The 16,644-nt window shown below is 67.2% G+C and overlaps 7 protein-coding genes across 7 annotated transcripts; 3 read left to right on the plus strand and 4 right to left on the minus strand.

Moving 5' to 3' along the window:
• Positions 1–547: 547 nt before the first annotated feature.
• On the plus strand, positions 548–3,045 carry EMIHUDRAFT_431070 (hypothetical protein). The gene is made up of 4 exons (XM_005767367.1): positions 548–613; positions 723–1,301; positions 1,375–2,093; positions 2,194–3,045. The coding sequence occupies exons 1-4, from the start codon at positions 596–598 to the stop codon at positions 2,753–2,755; spliced, it is 1,878 nt and encodes a 625-aa protein (XP_005767424.1). The 5' UTR covers positions 548–595; the 3' UTR covers positions 2,756–3,045.
• EMIHUDRAFT_445703 (hypothetical protein) lies at positions 3,030–6,281 on the minus strand. The gene is made up of 7 exons (XM_005767368.1): positions 6,244–6,281; positions 5,709–6,104; positions 5,535–5,603; positions 5,036–5,443; positions 3,563–4,879; positions 3,407–3,486; positions 3,030–3,330 (listed from the first exon to the last, which is right to left on the minus strand). Exons 2-7 carry the CDS (start codon positions 6,090–6,092, stop codon positions 3,249–3,251), a joined length of 2,340 nt encoding a protein of 779 aa, XP_005767425.1. The 5' UTR covers positions 6,093–6,104; positions 6,244–6,281; the 3' UTR covers positions 3,030–3,248.
• An 829-nt stretch (positions 6,282–7,110) lies between these two features.
• Positions 7,111–7,797, plus strand: EMIHUDRAFT_246251 (hypothetical protein; the record flags this gene model as incomplete). Its single annotated transcript, XM_005767369.1, has 1 exon — positions 7,111–7,797. One exon carries the CDS (start codon positions 7,111–7,113, stop codon positions 7,795–7,797), a length of 687 nt encoding a protein of 228 aa, XP_005767426.1.
• Positions 7,798–8,454: 657 nt separating this feature from the next.
• Positions 8,455–9,267, plus strand: EMIHUDRAFT_43988 (hypothetical protein; the record flags this gene model as incomplete). Its single annotated transcript, XM_005767370.1, has 1 exon — positions 8,455–9,267. A coding segment is annotated over one exon (813 nt), but the record flags the coding sequence as incomplete, so codon positions are not given.
• Positions 9,268–10,070: 803 nt separating this feature from the next.
• EMIHUDRAFT_246253 (hypothetical protein) lies at positions 10,071–11,849 on the minus strand (the record flags this gene model as incomplete). The annotated part of the gene is made up of 3 exons (XM_005767371.1): positions 10,071–10,809; positions 10,893–11,095; positions 11,169–11,849. 3 exons carry the CDS (start codon positions 11,847–11,849, stop codon positions 10,071–10,073), a joined length of 1,623 nt encoding a protein of 540 aa, XP_005767428.1.
• Positions 11,850–13,178: 1,329 nt separating this feature from the next.
• Positions 13,179–14,495, minus strand: EMIHUDRAFT_445707 (hypothetical protein). Its single transcript, XM_005767372.1, has 3 exons — positions 14,476–14,495; positions 13,994–14,455; positions 13,179–13,921 (listed from the first exon to the last, which is right to left on the minus strand). The coding sequence occupies exon 3, from the start codon at positions 13,669–13,671 to the stop codon at positions 13,408–13,410; it is 264 nt and encodes an 87-aa protein (XP_005767429.1). The 5' UTR covers positions 13,672–13,921; positions 13,994–14,455; positions 14,476–14,495; the 3' UTR covers positions 13,179–13,407.
• Positions 14,496–14,583: 88 nt separating this feature from the next.
• On the minus strand, positions 14,584–15,886 carry EMIHUDRAFT_445708 (hypothetical protein; the record flags this gene model as incomplete). Its single annotated transcript, XM_005767373.1, has 1 exon — positions 14,584–15,886. A coding segment is annotated over exon 1 (1,269 nt), but the record flags the coding sequence as incomplete, so codon positions are not given.
• Positions 15,887–16,644: the final 758 nt, after the last annotated feature.

Raw genomic sequence — 16,644 nt, forward strand, 5'->3', positions numbered from 1 at the left:
GTCACACCAGTTTGACACAACCATGTGATAGCTGTCAGATGTTGGTGCGACAGCCTGACAGCTGTCCGACGCACGAGCCCGGCTGCACACCAGTGGGGTCTCTGACGCACACACACACACACACACCAAGACCGACAGTCCTTCCTTCCTTTCGCACACTGGCAACAAAACATTGGTATTGCTAAAAATCGCCACACTGGACCCTGTCGTTGTTCGTGTAGCGGTAGATGTTCACGGAGTCGTGAGAGACCTAGGGTTCCGCCCGCACACGCGCAGGGCGCGAGCGTGGAGCGAGCCGCGGAGGGAGAGAGAGGGAGAGGGAGGAGCGGAACGGGTTTCTTCCTCGCGCGGCAAGAGGGAGGCGAGACAGGGAGAGGCAGAGGGAGGGAGAGGGAGGGGGAGGAGCAGGAGGAATAAGGGACAGGGCGGAGTCAGAGAGGTAGAGGCCAGGGGTGGAGAGAGAGGGGCGTGGGAGTCGGAGAGAGGGAGGACGCAAGAGCCGTGAACGCAGCGACCTCCACGCCAGCAGAAGAACAGCGGGCGGCGCCGGGAGAGGCAAACATCGTCGCGCTGCACTCTCTCTCTCGCACGAACGATGCCTCGATTGGCCGCGGTGCGCCACCGCCCCTGTCCCCCGCGCGCCGGCCGCCGCCGCAGCCTGCCATCCGTTCTCACACGGCGCGTCGGCAATGCTCACGTGCCCCTGCGCCGCCGGCCCTCAGCGCGCTCTGGCGCTGATCGCATCGGCGCAAGCCTTCTACCTGCCTGGGGTGGCGCCGCGCGACTACATGGACTCGGACAAGGTTGAGATCCGCGTGCACAAGCTATCGAGCCCGCGCACCCACCTACCCTTCGACTACTACTCCCTCCCCTTCTGCCGGCCCGACAACCTAGTCAAGCAGGCAGAGAACCTGGGCGAGGTGCTGCACGGCGCCGTGATCCAGAATTCGCCGTACGAGGTCTTCATGGGCCGCTCCGAGTTCCGGATCGCCTGCCGCGTCGAGCTCACCAAGGCGCAGAAGATCACCCTCTCGCAGCGCGTGCGGCAGGACTACCGCGTCCACCTGATCATGGACAACCTGCCGGCGGCGACGAAGATGATCGCCGAGATGGCGGACGGGACGAAGAAGGACATGTACGACCGTGGCTTCCGGCTCGGCTTCCTCGGCTCCAAGGACATCCCCGGCACCGAGCCCACCAAGCCTTACGTCAACAACCATCTCCGCTTCATCGTCAAGTACCACCGCTCGGACACCTTTCCGGGCAGCAGGATCGTGGGGTTCGAGGTCGAGGCGTACTCGGTGCGCACCGCGCGAGGGGGAGGCTGCGGGGAGGCGCGCGCCGCCGCCGAGCGAGCGACCCTCCCTCCCGCAGGTCAAGCACACCTACGAAGGCCAGTGGGACGAAAAGTCGCCAAAGCTGACGTCGGTGCCGCTCCGTCCCGACCTCGCTCCGATGCTCGCGTGGTCGAACGAGATCGTGTACACGTACGACGTGGTGTGGGAGCACTCGCCGATCGCGTGGGCGAGCCGCTGGGACCTCTACCTCTACATGGGCGACGACCAGGTCCACTGGTTCTCCATCCTGAACTCGCTCGTGATAGTGCTGCTGCTGTCGGGCATCGTCGCGATGATTATGGTGCGGACGCTGCGGCGGGACCTGGCGGAGTACAACTCGGTGGAGGAGAAGGAGGAGCTGCTCGAGGAGTCGGGCTGGAAGCTCGTGCACGCCGACGTCCTCCGCCCGCCGCCGCTCGCCGCCTGGCTCGCGACCACGATCGGGACGGGCATGCAGGTGCTCTGCATGTCCTTCATCTCGATCGCGTGCGCGATGCTCGGCTTCCTCTCGCCCGCGAACCGCGGATCGATGCTGACCGTCTCGCTGCTGCTCTTCGCCCTGATGGGCGTCGCCGCCGGCTACTGCGCCGCCCTCGCCTACAAGGCTTTCAAGGGCGCGCAGTGGAAGTCGCTCACGCTGCTCACCGCCTTCCTCTTCCCCGGCATCGTGCTCGGAGTCATGTTCGTCCTCAACTTCTTCATCTGGGGACAGCACTCCTCCGGCGCCGTCCCCTTCGGAACCATGTTTGCCGTGCTGTGCATATGGCGCCGCACGCCCCGCCGCCGCCTTCTTCGCCCTCGCCGCCCGCCCCGCCCCCGCCCTCGCCCCGACCCCGCCCGGCGGCCGCACGCGCAGGTTCCTCATCTCCTTCCCTCTCGTCTGGGTGGGCGTCTGGCTCGGCTACCGCGGCACGCTCAAGGACCCGCCCGTCAAGACCAACATGGTCCCGCGCGTCATCCCCTCCCAGGCCTGGTACCTCCACCCCCTCTTCACGATGCTCATCGGCGGCATCCTGCCGTTTGGCGCCGTCTTCATCGAGCTCTACTTCATCATGTCCTCCATCTGGCTGCAGCGCTTCTACTACGTGTTTGGCTTCCTGGCGCTCGTGCTGCTCATCCTCATCATCACCTGTGCCGAGATGGCCATCGTGCTCTGCTACTTCCAGCTCTGCAACGAAAACTACCTCTGGCAGTGGCGCTCCTTCCTCAACACGGGCTCCGCCGGCCTCTTCCTCTTCGGCTACTCGTTTGTCTACTTCTCGTCGACGCTCGAAATCATGGGCTTCGTCTCGACGATGCTCTACTTTTCGTACATGTTCATCTGCTCGCTCCTCTTTGGGGTCACCACGGGCACCATCGGCTTCGTCGCCTCGTGGTGGTTTGTGCTCCAGATTTACGGCGCTGTCAAGGTGGATTAAGACATGGAGGGCGAGTGCCGCTCCTCCTCTACGCGAGCTGTGCGAGCTGTGGGGCGCGTAGAGGAGGAGCGCGGTGCGTTGGGGAGGCCGCCGCGCCGCGCACCAGGGCGCGGGGGGTATGTGCGGCGTACGGTACACCTAGGAGAGACCTAGACCTGTGAGAGCGCGCGGCGCGCGAGCGCAGCAGAGAGACGAGAGTGAGAGACACGCGTATAGCGGCGCGAAGAAAGAGCACGTGTGGTCTTGTGTGATTGACAGCTGCTTTCCCCGCGAAACCGGTCGCCTGGTTTTTTGACATGGCCGCACCCTGTACATAACTAGAGCGGCGCGCGTTGACACATACGAACACAAGAGTCACGTTCCTCTCCGCGGCCCACCGCCTCCCCCGCGCCCGCGGCTCGTTCGCCTCGTCTGGGCGCGGAGGGCGCGGCGGGCGAGCAGGCGCGGAGGGGGCGTGAGCGGGGAGCGGTAGATCGAGCCCCCTCCCCTCCCCTCAGGCCAGGTACTTGTACAGATTGGGGTTGGAGGGATCGCGCTCCAGGTACTCGCGGTGGATGAGGTCCTCGATGCGCTTCCTGCGGGGGCGAGGAGGCGCGGCGCTCGGGGCGGGCGGCGCGACGGCGGGCGGGCCGCGCGGAGGGGGCGGCGCACTTGATCTGCTTCGGGTCGGGCTTGAAGTGGCGCATCAGCTGGGTCGAAGCCTCGAGCACGAGCTTCTGGTGGTCGAGCGACTGCGGCGGGCGGCGGCGAGAGGGGGGGTGGGCACGGCGGCGGCGCGAGGGGCGGGCGGAAAGGGTGGTGGAGCACCTTGCGCGTCTTCATGATGCGCACAATCGCCGCCTCGATGGCATGCTTGCGGTCCTCGTCCACGGTGGCTCGCGTCGCGTCCTTCTCCTCCTGCGTGATCTTGGCGGCGATCATCGGCACCTTGATCCGCCGCGCGCGGTCAGAGAAGGCAGCGTTGTAGGTGATTTTGTCGGTCGGCGCGACCTCCTTGCCGGCCGGATCCTTGGTCAGGATCTTGTACTTGCCGACGCAGAGCGAGAGCACGTAGCGCTTGAGCTCCTCCGCGGGCAGGTTGAGGTGGCCCTGGATGTCGGAGAAGGTCATCGAGTCCGCCTCGTTGAAGAGCAGCAGGATGCAGGCCTGGTAGGTGGAGACGAGCAGGTCGTGCTCCTTGCTCTTCCCCGAGGGCGTGAACTTGCCCACCACGGTCGCCGAGCCCAGCGAGTGCACCCACCGCAGCCGGCGGTGCGAGGTGCGCAAGTCGTAAAAGGCCTTGAAGGTCTCGATGCACTGCAGCATCTCCTTTGGCAGGTTGAGCTCGTCCGACTTGTACGTGGGCCAGAAGCCGGTGGTGAGCACCTGCACCGTCAGGTCGGTGTCGAGCTCGAGCTCCTTGTCCTTGACGTGCTCGGCGAAGGCGGACTGGATGTCCTGCGACAGGTTCATGTCGGTCACCATGCCCTCCAGCTTCGAGGTGAACTGCGCGCCGCACCGCAGCTTGAGCTTGGCGATCATCGAGCGCTCCGCGTCGTCGCTCGACGAGCGCGCCAGCAGCAGCCGCTTCGCGAGCTGCTTCTTGTAGAACTCGGCGAAGATGTCCTTGTCGGACAGGTAGCCAAAGAGCCGCACCACCTTCTCCAGCTTGTCCTCGAGCGCCTCGTCCGAGAGCCGCTCGCCCGACTTTTTGAGCAGGTTGTCGCAAAAGTTGGAGAGCAGCTCTGCGGTGGCGCTCTTGCCGATGTCCTTGTTGACGAAGACCTCGAAGGCCTCCTTCATCGCCTTGTGGAAGATGTTGTGCCCCTGGAAGCACCCCTTCTCGGGCCCCGACCCCACCAGCTCGGTGTACTTGTCGTGGATGTCGAGCAGCTCCTGCACGTACGGCATCAGGTCGCCCTCGGCGTTGACCGACTGCTTCTTGACGAGCGCGAGGCCCACGTCGGTGATGTGCTTGCGCACGATGTTTGCGATCGGCGGCAGCCCGGTGGGGATGCGCGAGAAGAGGCGGAACATCCGCGACAGGTCCTCCGTCTTGTTGTCGAGCAGCAGCTTCTCGCAGCCGGAGTGCTCCTTCTCGAGCAGCTGCTGCTCCGGGTTCTGCAGCAGCTGCTCCTCGCACACCTGGAGCGGGCGGGCGGGGCGGCGGTGGCGCGCGGCGCGCGGCGCGCGGCGCACGGACGGCGCGGGGAGGGGCGACCGCGGTCCGAGGAGGGGGCTCCCGCCCGCGGGGGACGTGCGATGGGTGCGGGCGTGTCTGGTGGCGCGGTCTGGCCACACCTTGAGCAGCTTCTCCTCGGTCGAGGAGTGCAGGTAGTTGGCCACGCGGTCCTGCTCCTGCTTGAGCCGGTCCTCGGCCTTGCGCATGTACTCCGGAAAGGAGTCGTTCCCCGCCCACTTTGCCGACTCGCGCGAGTAGTAGTCCGCGGTCGTCGAGAGGAGCATCTCCTCAAAGTCGGTCGCGTACGTCTCGAGCGAGGCGCGCGAGCCGCCCATCTCGACGAAGATGTCGATGACCGACTTGATGAGCTGCTTGTCCACCTGCTCGCACTCGCGCTCGCGCCGCACCAGCTCCAGGATCGCCGTCCGCACCTCTCGCTTCACCGCGTTGAAGACGATCTCGAGGAACTTTTGCGACCCTACCTCTGCCAGCTCAGGCAGCGACAGCCGCTTCACGTAGAAGCGGTCCTGCGCGCGCGGCGGAGGGCGCGCGGCTCGGCCCGTGCGCCGCCGCCGCACGGGGCGAGCGCGGCGGCGAAGGGAGCGGTGGGGCGCGCACCAAGTACTTGAAGACGTGCGAGAGGAAGCGGATGATCGTCTTGTGGTTCTCCCAGCGCCGCACCAGCTCCTGCGCAACCCGCGGCACAAGCGCTCGGCGCGACGCAGCGAGAGAGCGGCGCGCGCGAATGCGCGTCACGGGAAGCGAGGGCCGGCGGGGTGCGCGGCGTCGCACCCGCAGCATCGCCTCGTCATGCTTCTCCTTGATGCGCGGCAGGATGCGCGCAGTCAAGTAGTCGATGACAGCCTCGCAATAGTTGTTGTACAGCGGCTCGCTCCAGTTGTTTGGCGGCTTCTGCGTGCACATGGTGTAGACCGTCCTGCGCACAGCCGAGGCCGGGGCGAAGCTCGAGCGCGCGAACCGCGCCGCGCGCTGCTGAGGCGGCGCAGGGCGCAGAGGCGGGAGCGCGCACGTGTACAGCTGCGAGTACTCGTCGGTGCTTATCCGGTGCTTGTACACGCCGCCCGACGCATCCTCGAGAATCTCCTCGATCTTGAGCACGCCGCCCGTCTTCAGCTTGTTCCAGCCATCCTCGAGCTGTATGACCTGAGCATTCATGATGTGCAGCGCCTGCGGCGCGGGGAGCGGCGGGCGCGGGCCGGGTCGGAGGCCGAACGGAGCGACGCGGGGCGCTGCGCAGCGAGACGCTTCGAGGCGGCGAGCAGGAGAGAGCAGCGAGGCGCCGCACGGCAAGGCGCTGAGCTGGTACCTGGCTGGCGGCGCCCGCTCTTCTCTGGCGCCCTGGTCTCTGCCGCTGCCGCTCTTGCGCAAAAGAAATGAGGAGGCGTTGGTGCCGACCCAGTTCGCGGTCCTCTCTGCTCTGTCCCCGCGGCACGCACAGAAGGTGCGGGCAGGCAGGGGCCAGCCGAACTCGAAGTGCTCCACGGGGCAACCTAGGGGCAACGCGAGGCGCGAGCCCCATCTGCGATCTGGAGCGAGCCAGAGCTCCGCCTTGAGAGCTGCGCCTGCGGCTCGTTCATACAGGTCACAAAGAGAGAAGAGAGAGGTGGATGGATGGATGGGGAGGAAGACGCTGCCCCAGCAGTCTCACGGTCACACAACCATGTGATAGCTGTCAGATGTTGGTCCGACAGCCTGACAGCTGTCCGACGCACGAGCCCGGCTGCACACCAGTGGGGTAGACGGACATCCCAAGCTAGGTATGTTAAAGAAAGAAAGAAAGAAAACACACAACCCAAGGGAGGGATGGGAGAACGGCACGCCGCCACCACACAGGGATTTTAAGGAGAGGAGTGTGGTGCGCTAGCCGTCGCCCACCCTGGGGAGTCTGCCTCTTCGTATCTCTTTTCGCAGTCTCTCGCCGCTTCTCGCTGCAACCTTCATGCCACCTCGCGGCCGTCCCACTCTCGTCGGTCTCTCCCTTGTCACTTCCTCCTCTGTCGCGTCGTTCTCTTCTAAGTATGTTGTTGGCAAGCGGAGCGCGCGATTTTTCTTCAGCTCTTCTTCCGTTCGCTTCTCGCAGTCGATCGCAGACGCGAGCGGCGACGACCTGGGCGAGGGCGAAAAGCAAATCAATACCGCGCGCACAGCCCAGGTATTCCCAGACAGTCTGAATATGGTGGAATTGCTCAGCGTGCCAAGCACCTTTGCGGGGCACACGCGCTCGGAGCAGTGGCAGTTCTTCCTGCACTCGGTGTGGATGGTTGTGCCGGCGCTCTTGGTTCTCTTTCCTGCGGCGCTGAGCTGGCATCCACGTGGGATCGTGCTGGCTTCGCCGTGGGCTTCCCTCCTCAGCCACGTCGCCTCTCTGGCTCACTGGAGCGACTACAAGCCCGGAGGGACGGTGCAGAAGGTGGACGTCGCGCTCGCGCTGGCCGTGATGCTCACAGCCTTCTCGGACGGGTGGGCGGTGCTCGGTCTGGTGGCGCTTCCTCTGGGCGAACGTCGATTCCTCTGGGCGATGAGCGCGGCTCTCGCCCTGCTCGCGGCGCTTGACGTGAGGCACAGGCAGCTGTTTGGCACCACGCACGTCGCCGGCACGGTGATCCACCACACCCTCCGCCACGTCGGATACTACTACGTGCTGTTCGTCTGTGGCGAGCCCACGGGCGGCCCTCAGGCGAGGGCCCTGCTGCTGGCGGGCCCGATAGCGCACGTTGTGCTCTGCGCAGCAAGCGGCTCCCGCTGGCTGCGCCTCGACGAGCGCTCGGCGCCAGCCTCCGTTGGCGAGTGCGCCGCCGGGCTGGCGCTCTCGTACGGCGCGGTGGCGACGACGCTGAGCCTCACCAGGACAATCCGATAACTGTTGAGTACCACGCAGGCAGTTTTTTTCTGCCCTGTAGTCTCTCTCTTGTACACTGTCGCGGCCTAACGAGTCTCTCTGAGCAGATTAGTCAGATCACGATCCTGGCGTGTACACAATTCACTGGCGGATCCGCTCCCTTCGCACGCACCGCACCTGACCCTCCTCTTTGAGGACTCCTCACCTTCCGGACCCCCACCAGCCCAATAAAAAAGAAACCGTTCGCGGCGCCGGCCAACGCGTCTCTAGCCAGCGCTCACATGCCAAAAGACACCTCGCAGCGCGCGAGACGTGACCGAAGCGGCACGCCTCGGCGCCGCGAGAGCAGCCGGTCGACGTCGGCACCAAGCGCGCGGCCGCCGGGCGCCTCCGAACCGACAGGGGCGCCGCGGCAGTAGAGAGCACTCCATCGCCATACCGTTTTTATGGCGGTATGGCCAAAAAAGAAAACTCACCCGCAACAGCGTGGCCGCAGGCAGCGGTAGCGGCGACCACCGCTGGACGAACAGCGTGGCCGCTGCAGCGGTGGCGGCGGCGGCGGCACCACACCGCGGCGCGGCACACCTCGCTCCCATCATCATGATCTCGAAGGAGAGCGGGCGCTGCAGCTCGGGCGGGACCTTGCTCTGTGACGCCGCTCTCGCCGCCTCGTCCCGCCTCAACGAGGGCAACACCTACCCTGAGACTGTCCCTGCTTCGGCCGCTGGCCAGCCTTTGCTCGACTTCCTCGTCGACCGCTACGCCCACTCGACTCGCGAGGCGTGGACGTCCCACTGCAGAGCCGGCCGCCTTCGGCTCAACGGCACGCCTGCCACGGCCGACTGCCTGCTCCGCGAGGGCCAGCGGCTCGAGTACCACCGACCTCCTTGGCGCGAGCCGGCGGCGCCACGGTGGCTTTGGACGCTCTTCGCAGACGAGCACGCCGTGGTGCTCTGCAAGCCGAGCGGCCTTCCCACGCTGCCGTCGGAGCTCTACCACGACAGCACGGTGCTCTCTCTGCTGCGGTGCGGCGGCGAGCCAGTCCCAAGCCCCGTCCACCGGCTCGGCGTCGGCACCTCGGGCCTGCTACTCTGCGCGGCGTCTGCTCTCGGGCGGCGCGCCCTCTCCGTCGCCCTGCAGGAGCGACGCGTGTCGAAGACGTACCGCGCTCTCGTGCAGGGCCTGGTCGCGGGCGAGACGCTCGACATCGACTGCCCGATCGGGCCGGTGCCGCACGCGGCCGCCTTTGGCGGATCGTGCGGCGAGGTTTGCGCGGCCCGGCCAGAGGGCGGCGCCGGGTGCAAGGCGGCGCGCTCGCACCTCCGCGTCGTGCGGCGCGATGCGTCTGCGGCGGGCGGCGCTGGCGCGACGCTCGTTGAGGTGCGGATACCGACTGGCCGGCCGCACCAGATCCGAATCCACACCGCGTACGCAGGCCACCCGCTGGTTGGGGACCCGCTCTACTGTCGCGGCGGGCTGCCGCGGGGAGGGGGAGGCGGAGGCGGAGGAGGCGGAGGAGGAGGCAGAGGAGGAGGCGAGGGGAGGGAGGAGGAGTGTGTGGGTGGGTCGCGCGGCGGTGCGGTGCCGCGCCCGCCGCTGCCGCGGGATACTGGCTACCTGCTGCACGCGTGGCGGCTCGAGTTCCCGCACCCTTCCACCGGCGATACCGTCATGCTCGTCGCGCCTCCGCCTGCTCCGCTCTGTGACGCCGGCGAGGAGGCACTGGAGGAGGCGGCGGCGCGTGCGCTGGAGGCCGACCTGATCTACCGCGGAGAGGACGGCGAGGTGGCGGCGTGGAGGAGAGCCAGTGGCGGTGGCGGTGGCGGTGGCGAGAGTGAGGTGGCTGGGCGAGGTCGCCCGAGGAGAGTCAAAGGGAAGGGCAGCCGCTCCGAGGCAGAGATTGCAGCGGTGCGCGCGGAGAGGGCGGTCAAGCGTCTCACAGCGGCGGTGGTGACGTGAAATATCACGTAATATCCGTCCATATGAGCACCTTTTTTTCGCGGCCCCTGGTAGCAGCCTGGTTTTGTGTTTGTAAATTACAAGCGCGCCTCCGCTAATTTGCCCACCGCGGGGCGTAAGAATACTCGTGAGCGCGCTCGTTGCCCCGAGAGGCTGCGCACATGCGACCCCCAATCGTCAGCGCGACACGGTGTGTGTGTGCTGTGGTGTGTCGTGTGTGGCATCGTCGCGTGGTGAGAGAGAGACGCGCGCGCGTCGTGCCCTCATTCGTCCACTGCGCCTGTCGCGCGCGCGGGTTCACGGTCTGCGGCGTCTCTCTCCATCTTCGGCCCGATCTACGGCGCGAAGCCCTCGACCTCGAGCAGCCCGAGCACGAGCGCGACGCCGTAGCCGGTGGCGCGGTCGGCGTGGAAGGCCGGCCCCGCGCAGTCGATGTGGAGCCACGCGCCTTCAAAGTCGGGGTGCAAGTTCTCCCCGATGAAGTTGCCAGCGCACGAGACCTGCGCGTTGCCCCGGTCCTTGACCGAATTCTTGCAGTCCGCGACCTTGGAGGCGAACTCAGCGCGGTGGAACTCCGGCGCGTAAGGAACCTGCTTGCACACGCGAGGGCGTGAGGCGCGCTTCACCGGCTGGCCTTGCTCCGCTCTTGAGGGGGAGGGCGGTGCCGGGTGGACGAGGTCGCCGGTGCGCCTCCCCGCCGCGACGGCGGCGCGCTCGGTCTCCTCGTCGTTCGTGAAGACGGCGGCGAAGTGCTTCCCCGTCGCGACCATCTGCGCACCGGTGAGCGTCGCCATGTCGACGACGAGGTCGGGCGAGCCTCCGCCCGGCAGCAGGCTGGGCGAGGCGGTGACGTGCGCGACGCCGTCCGAGAGGACGAGCCTGCCCTCGGCGTCCGTGTTGTTGATCTCGCACGTCTTGCCAGAGAAGAAGCAGAGCACGTCGTCGTTGCGGAAGGCCGTCGGCCCAATCGCGTTCTCAGCGAGGCAGAGGGCGCAGTGCAGCGCCGTGCCTCCGGTGCCGATGGAGACCGCCGCCTCAAAGGCGCCGAGCAGCCCGGCGGCGCCTGCAGCAGGGCTCCGGCAAGGCTCAAGGGAGGCGCCGCCTCAGCCCGGCAGCAGCGGCGCGGCGCGCCTCCCATGTCGGCCTTCATGCCGCACATGCCCTCCTTTGGCTTGAGGGCGAGCCCTCCCGTGTCGTACACAATCCCCTTGCCGACCAGGCAAACCTTCTTGCTCGCACCGTCCGGCACGTGCGAGAGGACGCACAGCGCCGGCGGCTCGGTCGCAGCCTTCCCGACGCCGTACAGTCCGCCGTAGCCGCGCTCGCGCAGCTCGTCGCCAGAGATGACCTCGACGAGCACCTCGTTGACGCATCAGTTAACGAGTCAATACACTCCTCAGCTCGTCGCCCAGAGAGGGCCCGGACGAGGTCACCTCGCGGCCCTGCTCGCGCAGCCGCGCCGCCACCGCCCCCGCCTCCTGCACGAAGGCCGTCGTCGTGAGCTGCTCGGGAGGCGCGTCGACCAGCCGTGCCGCCAGCCGCACGCCCGCCGCCGCTTTCGCGCAAGGCCCGTAGACGCTCCCGGCGCCGTCGGAGATGGCGGCAGAGCGGGTGGCGAAGCCGACCCGCACGCACCCGCGCGGCTCGGCCGGCTGGCGCAGCTTCTTCTGCGAGTAGAGCGGGAAGGCGCGAGCGACAGCGCAGGCTGCGCCGGCCGCGTGCGCCGGCTCCTCGAGGACGAGGAGGACGGCGGCACCGCCGCCCTCCTTGGCGGCGTCGGTCGCGGCGGGGGCGACGAGCGAGGTGATCGCGTGCGGGCGAATCGGAGAATTGTGCCGCGAGCAGTGCTCGGGCAGCACGGCGGCGACCAGCGTCTTGGCCTCGCCGTCTGCAGCGGTGTACATCGTGCTTGCGGAGCCGCCCGCGTCACCGGGCTTGACTTTACCCACAAGCGCCTTCCAGAGATCCACGGGCACACCGGCAGGAAGGAGCGTCGGCGACAGCTCGAGAAGCGCAGTTTGCCGCCCAACAACCACCGTCGAGGCCGCTTTGCCCAGTGTTGAGGCGGGAGACTCGAAGAGGAGCTCGGGCGCGGAGCTGGTGGCGTCGGCCATGGTTGCAGCACCGTTGCGGGCCGTCATTAGCGGGGCGATGCGGAGGGCGCACGCCGACTGAGCGAGGAGGCCGAGGGCAAGAGGGCGAGCCCAAGAAGGACAACCAAAAGTGAGCATCGGCGCGAAAAAAACATTCTTCGTTCGACTCGAGGGGTGGGCCGCCGTTTGCCGTTCGTAGGTAGGGCGAGCGGCCCTTTGGTCCGCGCGCGACGCGCGCGATGTATTTTTGATCTTGTTCCTTTCTCCACCGTCGCCGCCGTCGCCCGGCACGCCGCGGCCGTGGCCGCCGCCGTGCCGCCCGTGGCTCGTGCCGTACCGGAAGGGGGGGAAGGGGGGGGGATTTCAATGTTTCCCTCCGTCGGCGATAACCTCGGCACACTCTCCGAATGGCCCTGCCTGCACCGTCGTACGTACGACTTAGTGTTCTCGTTGTCTCGTGATGCTACTATCGGCCTCCGTCAAACAGCGTCGAGCTAAGCCGAAGAAGCATAAGGATGAGCCGTGTCGCCGCGCACCTACACGGCGCTTGGCGAAGCCAAAATCTGACTTCGCGCTACAAACGCCGCCGCCGCAAAATCTGCTGCAGCAAAAGCTCGCCTCGATCACGTGCGTGCTGCTTGCCATCTCTCAACTGACGGCACTGATACTACAACCGACCCCGCTCAAGTCACAAGAACCAGACCCTGTGTGGGTCCAAGTCACGCCTCTCCTGTCGCTAGTGGTCGCTGTACACGTCGCGCTCTTTTTTTCGGGCGTGGAGTTTGTTCGTTTCGGTCTCCAAATCGAGGCGTAGAGTTCCTTCAAAGCGAGCACTTTGTCGGTGTCGGCGGGCTGACGGCGGCCGCCGGAATCGCGATTCGCTCTGCCAGCAGCCAGCAGCCTCGTGTCGCCGTCTCTCGTTGGCGCAGCAGCAGCGAGATAGGGCTAGCAGTAGGCAGCTAGCTTCTGAGGAGGGCGTCCATAGACACCTTGATCCTTGAGCACTTAAGCACTGGATAGGGTCGATTCCGCATGGTACGGGACCCCTCGATGGCCAGGGCCACGAGGGTGAACGTAGCTCCTCACAGACGTCTCCGTCGACTTGGAGTCCAATGCGCACCCTCACAGTGTCGAGACTCTCGGGCGGGCAAACCCTCGTACTGGATGTTCACTTCTTCGATGAAGGACGAGGGAGGGGGAGGAGTCGACATGCTAATGCGCTGTCTCGAGACTACTGCGGCGAGCGTGCAGCAGCGCTCGGCAAATGTCTGTCTGTTAGTGTGTGACAAGGGGGTCAAGGCGCATATGCGCAAACAAGAAAAACGAGTTGTTTCAAGCAAGCCGAGCACCACCTCTCAACGCGTATTCCTTCAAAGTGCTCGCTTCATCTGTGTGCTTAGGCAATACCCACACTGTGGAGAAAGACAAAGGGTGAGAGCGCGCGAGCCGGGAGAGTCGCATCGCTCGTGCGTCGTCGGGGACCAAGAGTGACCAGTGAGAAGAGAGGGAGACGACGATGGGCCAAGAGGGAGAGGAGTTCCTGGCGCCCTCCCCGGCCCGGCCGGGTGTGCGCGATCGCTCAAGCCGCCCCGTGCTGCGCCCACAGCCAGCGGCTCGACTCGTGGCTCGGGATGTGCCACGTGCTCGAGGCTGGCTCGAACTGCATGATGGACGAGAAGATTCGCGGAAACTCGAGAGTCGGCTCCTGCTGCCACTCGCGGAAGCAGAAGCGCACCACGTGCCGGTCGCGCCAGCGCGAGAAGGAGCGCGGCCGCAACATCCCGAACGAGTGGTCCCGCATCTGGTCGTTGGACACGACGCAGCAGCCGTCGCCCGAGGCCATGGCCGCGTACAGCCAGTAGAGGTCGTCGTTTTGCTTGCGCGGAGTGGCGAGGAGGACGCCCTCCTCGCTCCAGCGGGCGAGCAGCTTCGCCTCCTCGGATCCGGCCGGCCGGCCCGTCGTGTGCTTCTCGTGCAGCACGAGCAGCACTCGCGGCGGAGGCCCCTCCCGCCGGATGCGCTGGATCGCGCGCAGCAGCCGGTCCACCTGCTGCAGGTCGAGGAGCTCCTCGCGATGCGCCTCCGCCTTGCGCCTAGTGGACGTGTCTCGGACGCGTCTGGAGGTGCCCTCGAGCGAGACGGCACCTCAACCTCTGCCCCGGCGCCGCCGCTCCGCCTCGCCGACGGAGGAAGAGACGGAGGAAGAGGCCGCGTCGGAGGCGCCTGCCGAGACGGGCCCTGCTGCCGCGGCGCGCGCCTGCCGCCGCACGCGGCTCACCTCCTTGCCCTGGCCGAAGAAGCCGATGTTTGCCGCGTCGAGCACAAAGTCCCACGGGCCCCTCTCCCGCACCCTCTCCCGCACCCACTCCGTGAAGCGCCCAAAGTCGCGCCCGCCACTCGCGAGCCGCTTGATGCCCTCGCACAGCGCCGCCCGCTCGTCAGCGTCGACCGCAACCTGCTGCAGGACGAGCCCGGACGTGGAGCAGCGGCCAGAGCCGTCCACCTCGGTCAGAGCAGCCCGCCACCCCCACGGCCGGCTGGGCGCACGCGCGCCGGCATCCGATGCGGTCGGCGGTGCGACCCCCGCCCCTCCTCCGCCCGGCTCGGCGTCTGGCCCGTCCTGCGGCAAGGGACGTGTCCTGGACGTGTCTGGCCCGTCCTGCGGCGCTGCGTCTCCGGCCGCGCCGGCCGAGGCCGCCGTGCCGGCCGTGCCGGCTGCAGCTGCCGCGCCCTCTCCGCCGGGCGTGGCGGCCGCGCCGATGTCGAAGCAGTGCGCCATGGCGTCGAGGTGCTCGTCCGACATACTCGACACCTCTGTCGCCATCCAGCCGAGCAGCTCGCCTGCGGGACGTGTCGCGGACGTGTCGCGGACGTGTCGCGGACGTGTCGCCGTCCGGCCAGGCCAGCTCGCCGAGCGCGTCTAGGAGGCGTCTGGGAGGCTCGGAAGAGTCTGGGGAAGTGTCTGGGGAAGTGTCTGGGGAAGTGTCTGGGGAAGTGTCTGGGGAAGTGTCTGGGAGCGGCTCGCCGAGCGCGTCGCCGTCTGCTCGGCGCGCGTGCAGCCGGGCGAGCATGATGAACTCGGCGTCGCCCGGCGCGAGGCCGGCGGCGCGCATCTGCTCGCACGTCGAGGCGGCGAGCGGCGCGTCCGCCCGGTCCGCGGCCGCCGCGATCAGCGGCGAGAAGGAGCGGAGCCGCACGCGGTCGGCGCAGGAGCCCTGCAGCATGTCGGTGAGGAGCGCCTGAGCCCGCGCCACGTCGCCGTGCGCGCACATGAGGCGGATCATCCCCGACCAGCTGGGCTCGTGCAGCGGCGTCCCCGCCGCCCTCGCGGCCTCCCAGACCCGCGCCGCCAGCGCGACGTCCGGCGGAGTAGTGATGCCGCAGAGGTGGAGGAGCAGCGAGCAGTCCGCGTCGGAGGGCGCCGCGCCCGCCGCCTCCATCCGGCTGAAGACGCGGGCGGCGCCCGCGGCGTCCGACCTGCTCGCGCAGCGGCGCAGCTCCTTGCTGCTCTCCCTCCGGTCGAAGCGCGGCTCCGTCGGCGGAGGAGCCTGCGCCGCGGCGTCCGCGTCTGGCGGCGGCGGCGCCTCGGCTGGCGCTGGCTGTTCGGCGGCACCGCTGCCGTCGACGGGCGCGGAGGACGCGTCCGGTGCCGCGTCCGGTCCGGGCGCTGCCTCGTCGCGTTTCCGTTTGGCACCAGCCGCCTCGGCGACGCGTGCCCCGCCGGCCGCCGGCGGAGGCGGAGGTGGCAGCGTGACCAGCACGCCCAGCTGCCGCCTGCCACCCTCCCCGCTCTCCATCTTGGTGGCGCGCAGGCCCAGTCGCTCGGCGTAGCTGTAGATGCACGCGCGGATGTAGCTCGACTGGGCGGGCAGTGCAAGCTCCGTTGGCGTGCGGGCGGACGCCGGCCGCGCACTCGCCTTGCGGAACTTGCAGAGCGAGTCCCACAGCTTTCGCGTCTGCTTGTCTCGGGGAGGGTAGAGGCTGGTGGCAGCGGGCGCGTCCTGTGCGTGCGCGTCACTCGACATGGCCCTGCGATGATGAGACTGGGTCAAGGTCTGCAGCCCTCGTCGTGGCCGTGAACGAGGACAAGATTTTTTTCCGCCCCACCCCCCGGATACTTCCCTTCTTTTACACGTAGGCTGGTGAGTACAGACCACGCCTGTGCTATTCACAGCACGCGGGTTTACCTAGGCTTATTTAGACAACCGCCGTGCAAAAAAAACGATGAAAGGCCGACTTACTTGGCTCTTTGCAAAGGTGTGTGCGGTCGGAATTCATTCCTGTTCGCTTCAGATGCATACGTCGCTTTTCGTCGGAGAAGCCCGGGATGTTCTTGACGACCTTGGCAATGATCTGTAGCAGTCGTGGGAGATAATGAGTGGGAGGTCCGCCGATGGCTGCCAGTAGCGGGTGTTGGGGAGAGGTCCGGCCAGGGGTGGAGACTATGTCGCGCCTTGACGCAATGGCCGCTTGAAAGAGGCCAGAACAGCGCGGGCACTGATAGGCGGTCTCGCATAGCGTGCCGACAGCACTGACGCGGAGCTGGTGGTGGCAATGGGGCACCCGACAACCGCACCTGCTGCAGCACAAACGCAGGGGGCGCACAAAGTCCACACAACTCCGCATGCGTTGGTGGTTGAACCGACCGCATTGCTGCACTCGCCGAGAGGTGGGTACTTCCGCTTGCGGCTCTCGTTCGCGCCAAGCTCCTCCGCGAACATCGAAAGAGGCCGACACCGGGAATTGGGTGGAAATCGCACCCGGCACGTCCCGTCCCCCGGCTATTTTCGACTAAATTCAAGTTCGCAGTTAAGAA

The sequence above is a fragment of the Emiliania huxleyi genome (assembly GCF_000372725.1).
Source record: "Emiliania huxleyi CCMP1516 unplaced genomic scaffold EMIHUscaffold_499, whole genome shotgun sequence".
Classification (NCBI taxonomy): domain Eukaryota; phylum Haptophyta; order Isochrysidales; family Noelaerhabdaceae; genus Emiliania; species Emiliania huxleyi.

What these genes read in the sequence shown, in the direction of transcription:
- EMIHUDRAFT_431070 (XM_005767367.1), top strand. An exon ending in TCGAGGTCGAGGCGTACTCG is followed by an intron (nt 1,302 to 1,374) that starts GTGCGCACCGCG and finishes TCCCTCCCGCAG; the next exon opens with GTCAAGCACACCTACGAAGG. An exon ending in GGAACCATGTTTGCCGTGCT is followed by an intron (nt 2,094 to 2,193) that starts GTGCATATGGCG and finishes CCGCACGCGCAG; the next exon opens with GTTCCTCATCTCCTTCCCTC.
- EMIHUDRAFT_445703 (XM_005767368.1), bottom strand. Translation starts at nt 6,092, where the DNA reads ATGAATGCTCAGGTCATACAGCTCGAGGATGGCTGGAACAAGCTGAAG. An exon ending in CCGAGGAGAAGCTGCTCAAG is followed by an intron (nt 4,880 to 5,035) that starts GTGTGGCCAGAC and finishes CGCCCGCTCCAG; the next exon opens with GTGTGCGAGGAGCAGCTGCT. An exon ending in GCATCATGAAGACGCGCAAG is followed by an intron (nt 3,487 to 3,562) that starts GTGCTCCACCAC and finishes CGCCCGCCGCAG; the next exon opens with TCGCTCGACCACCAGAAGCT.
- EMIHUDRAFT_445707 (XM_005767372.1), bottom strand. Translation starts at nt 13,671, where the DNA reads ATGGCCTCGGGCGACGGCTGCTGCGTCGTGTCCAACGACCAGATGCGG.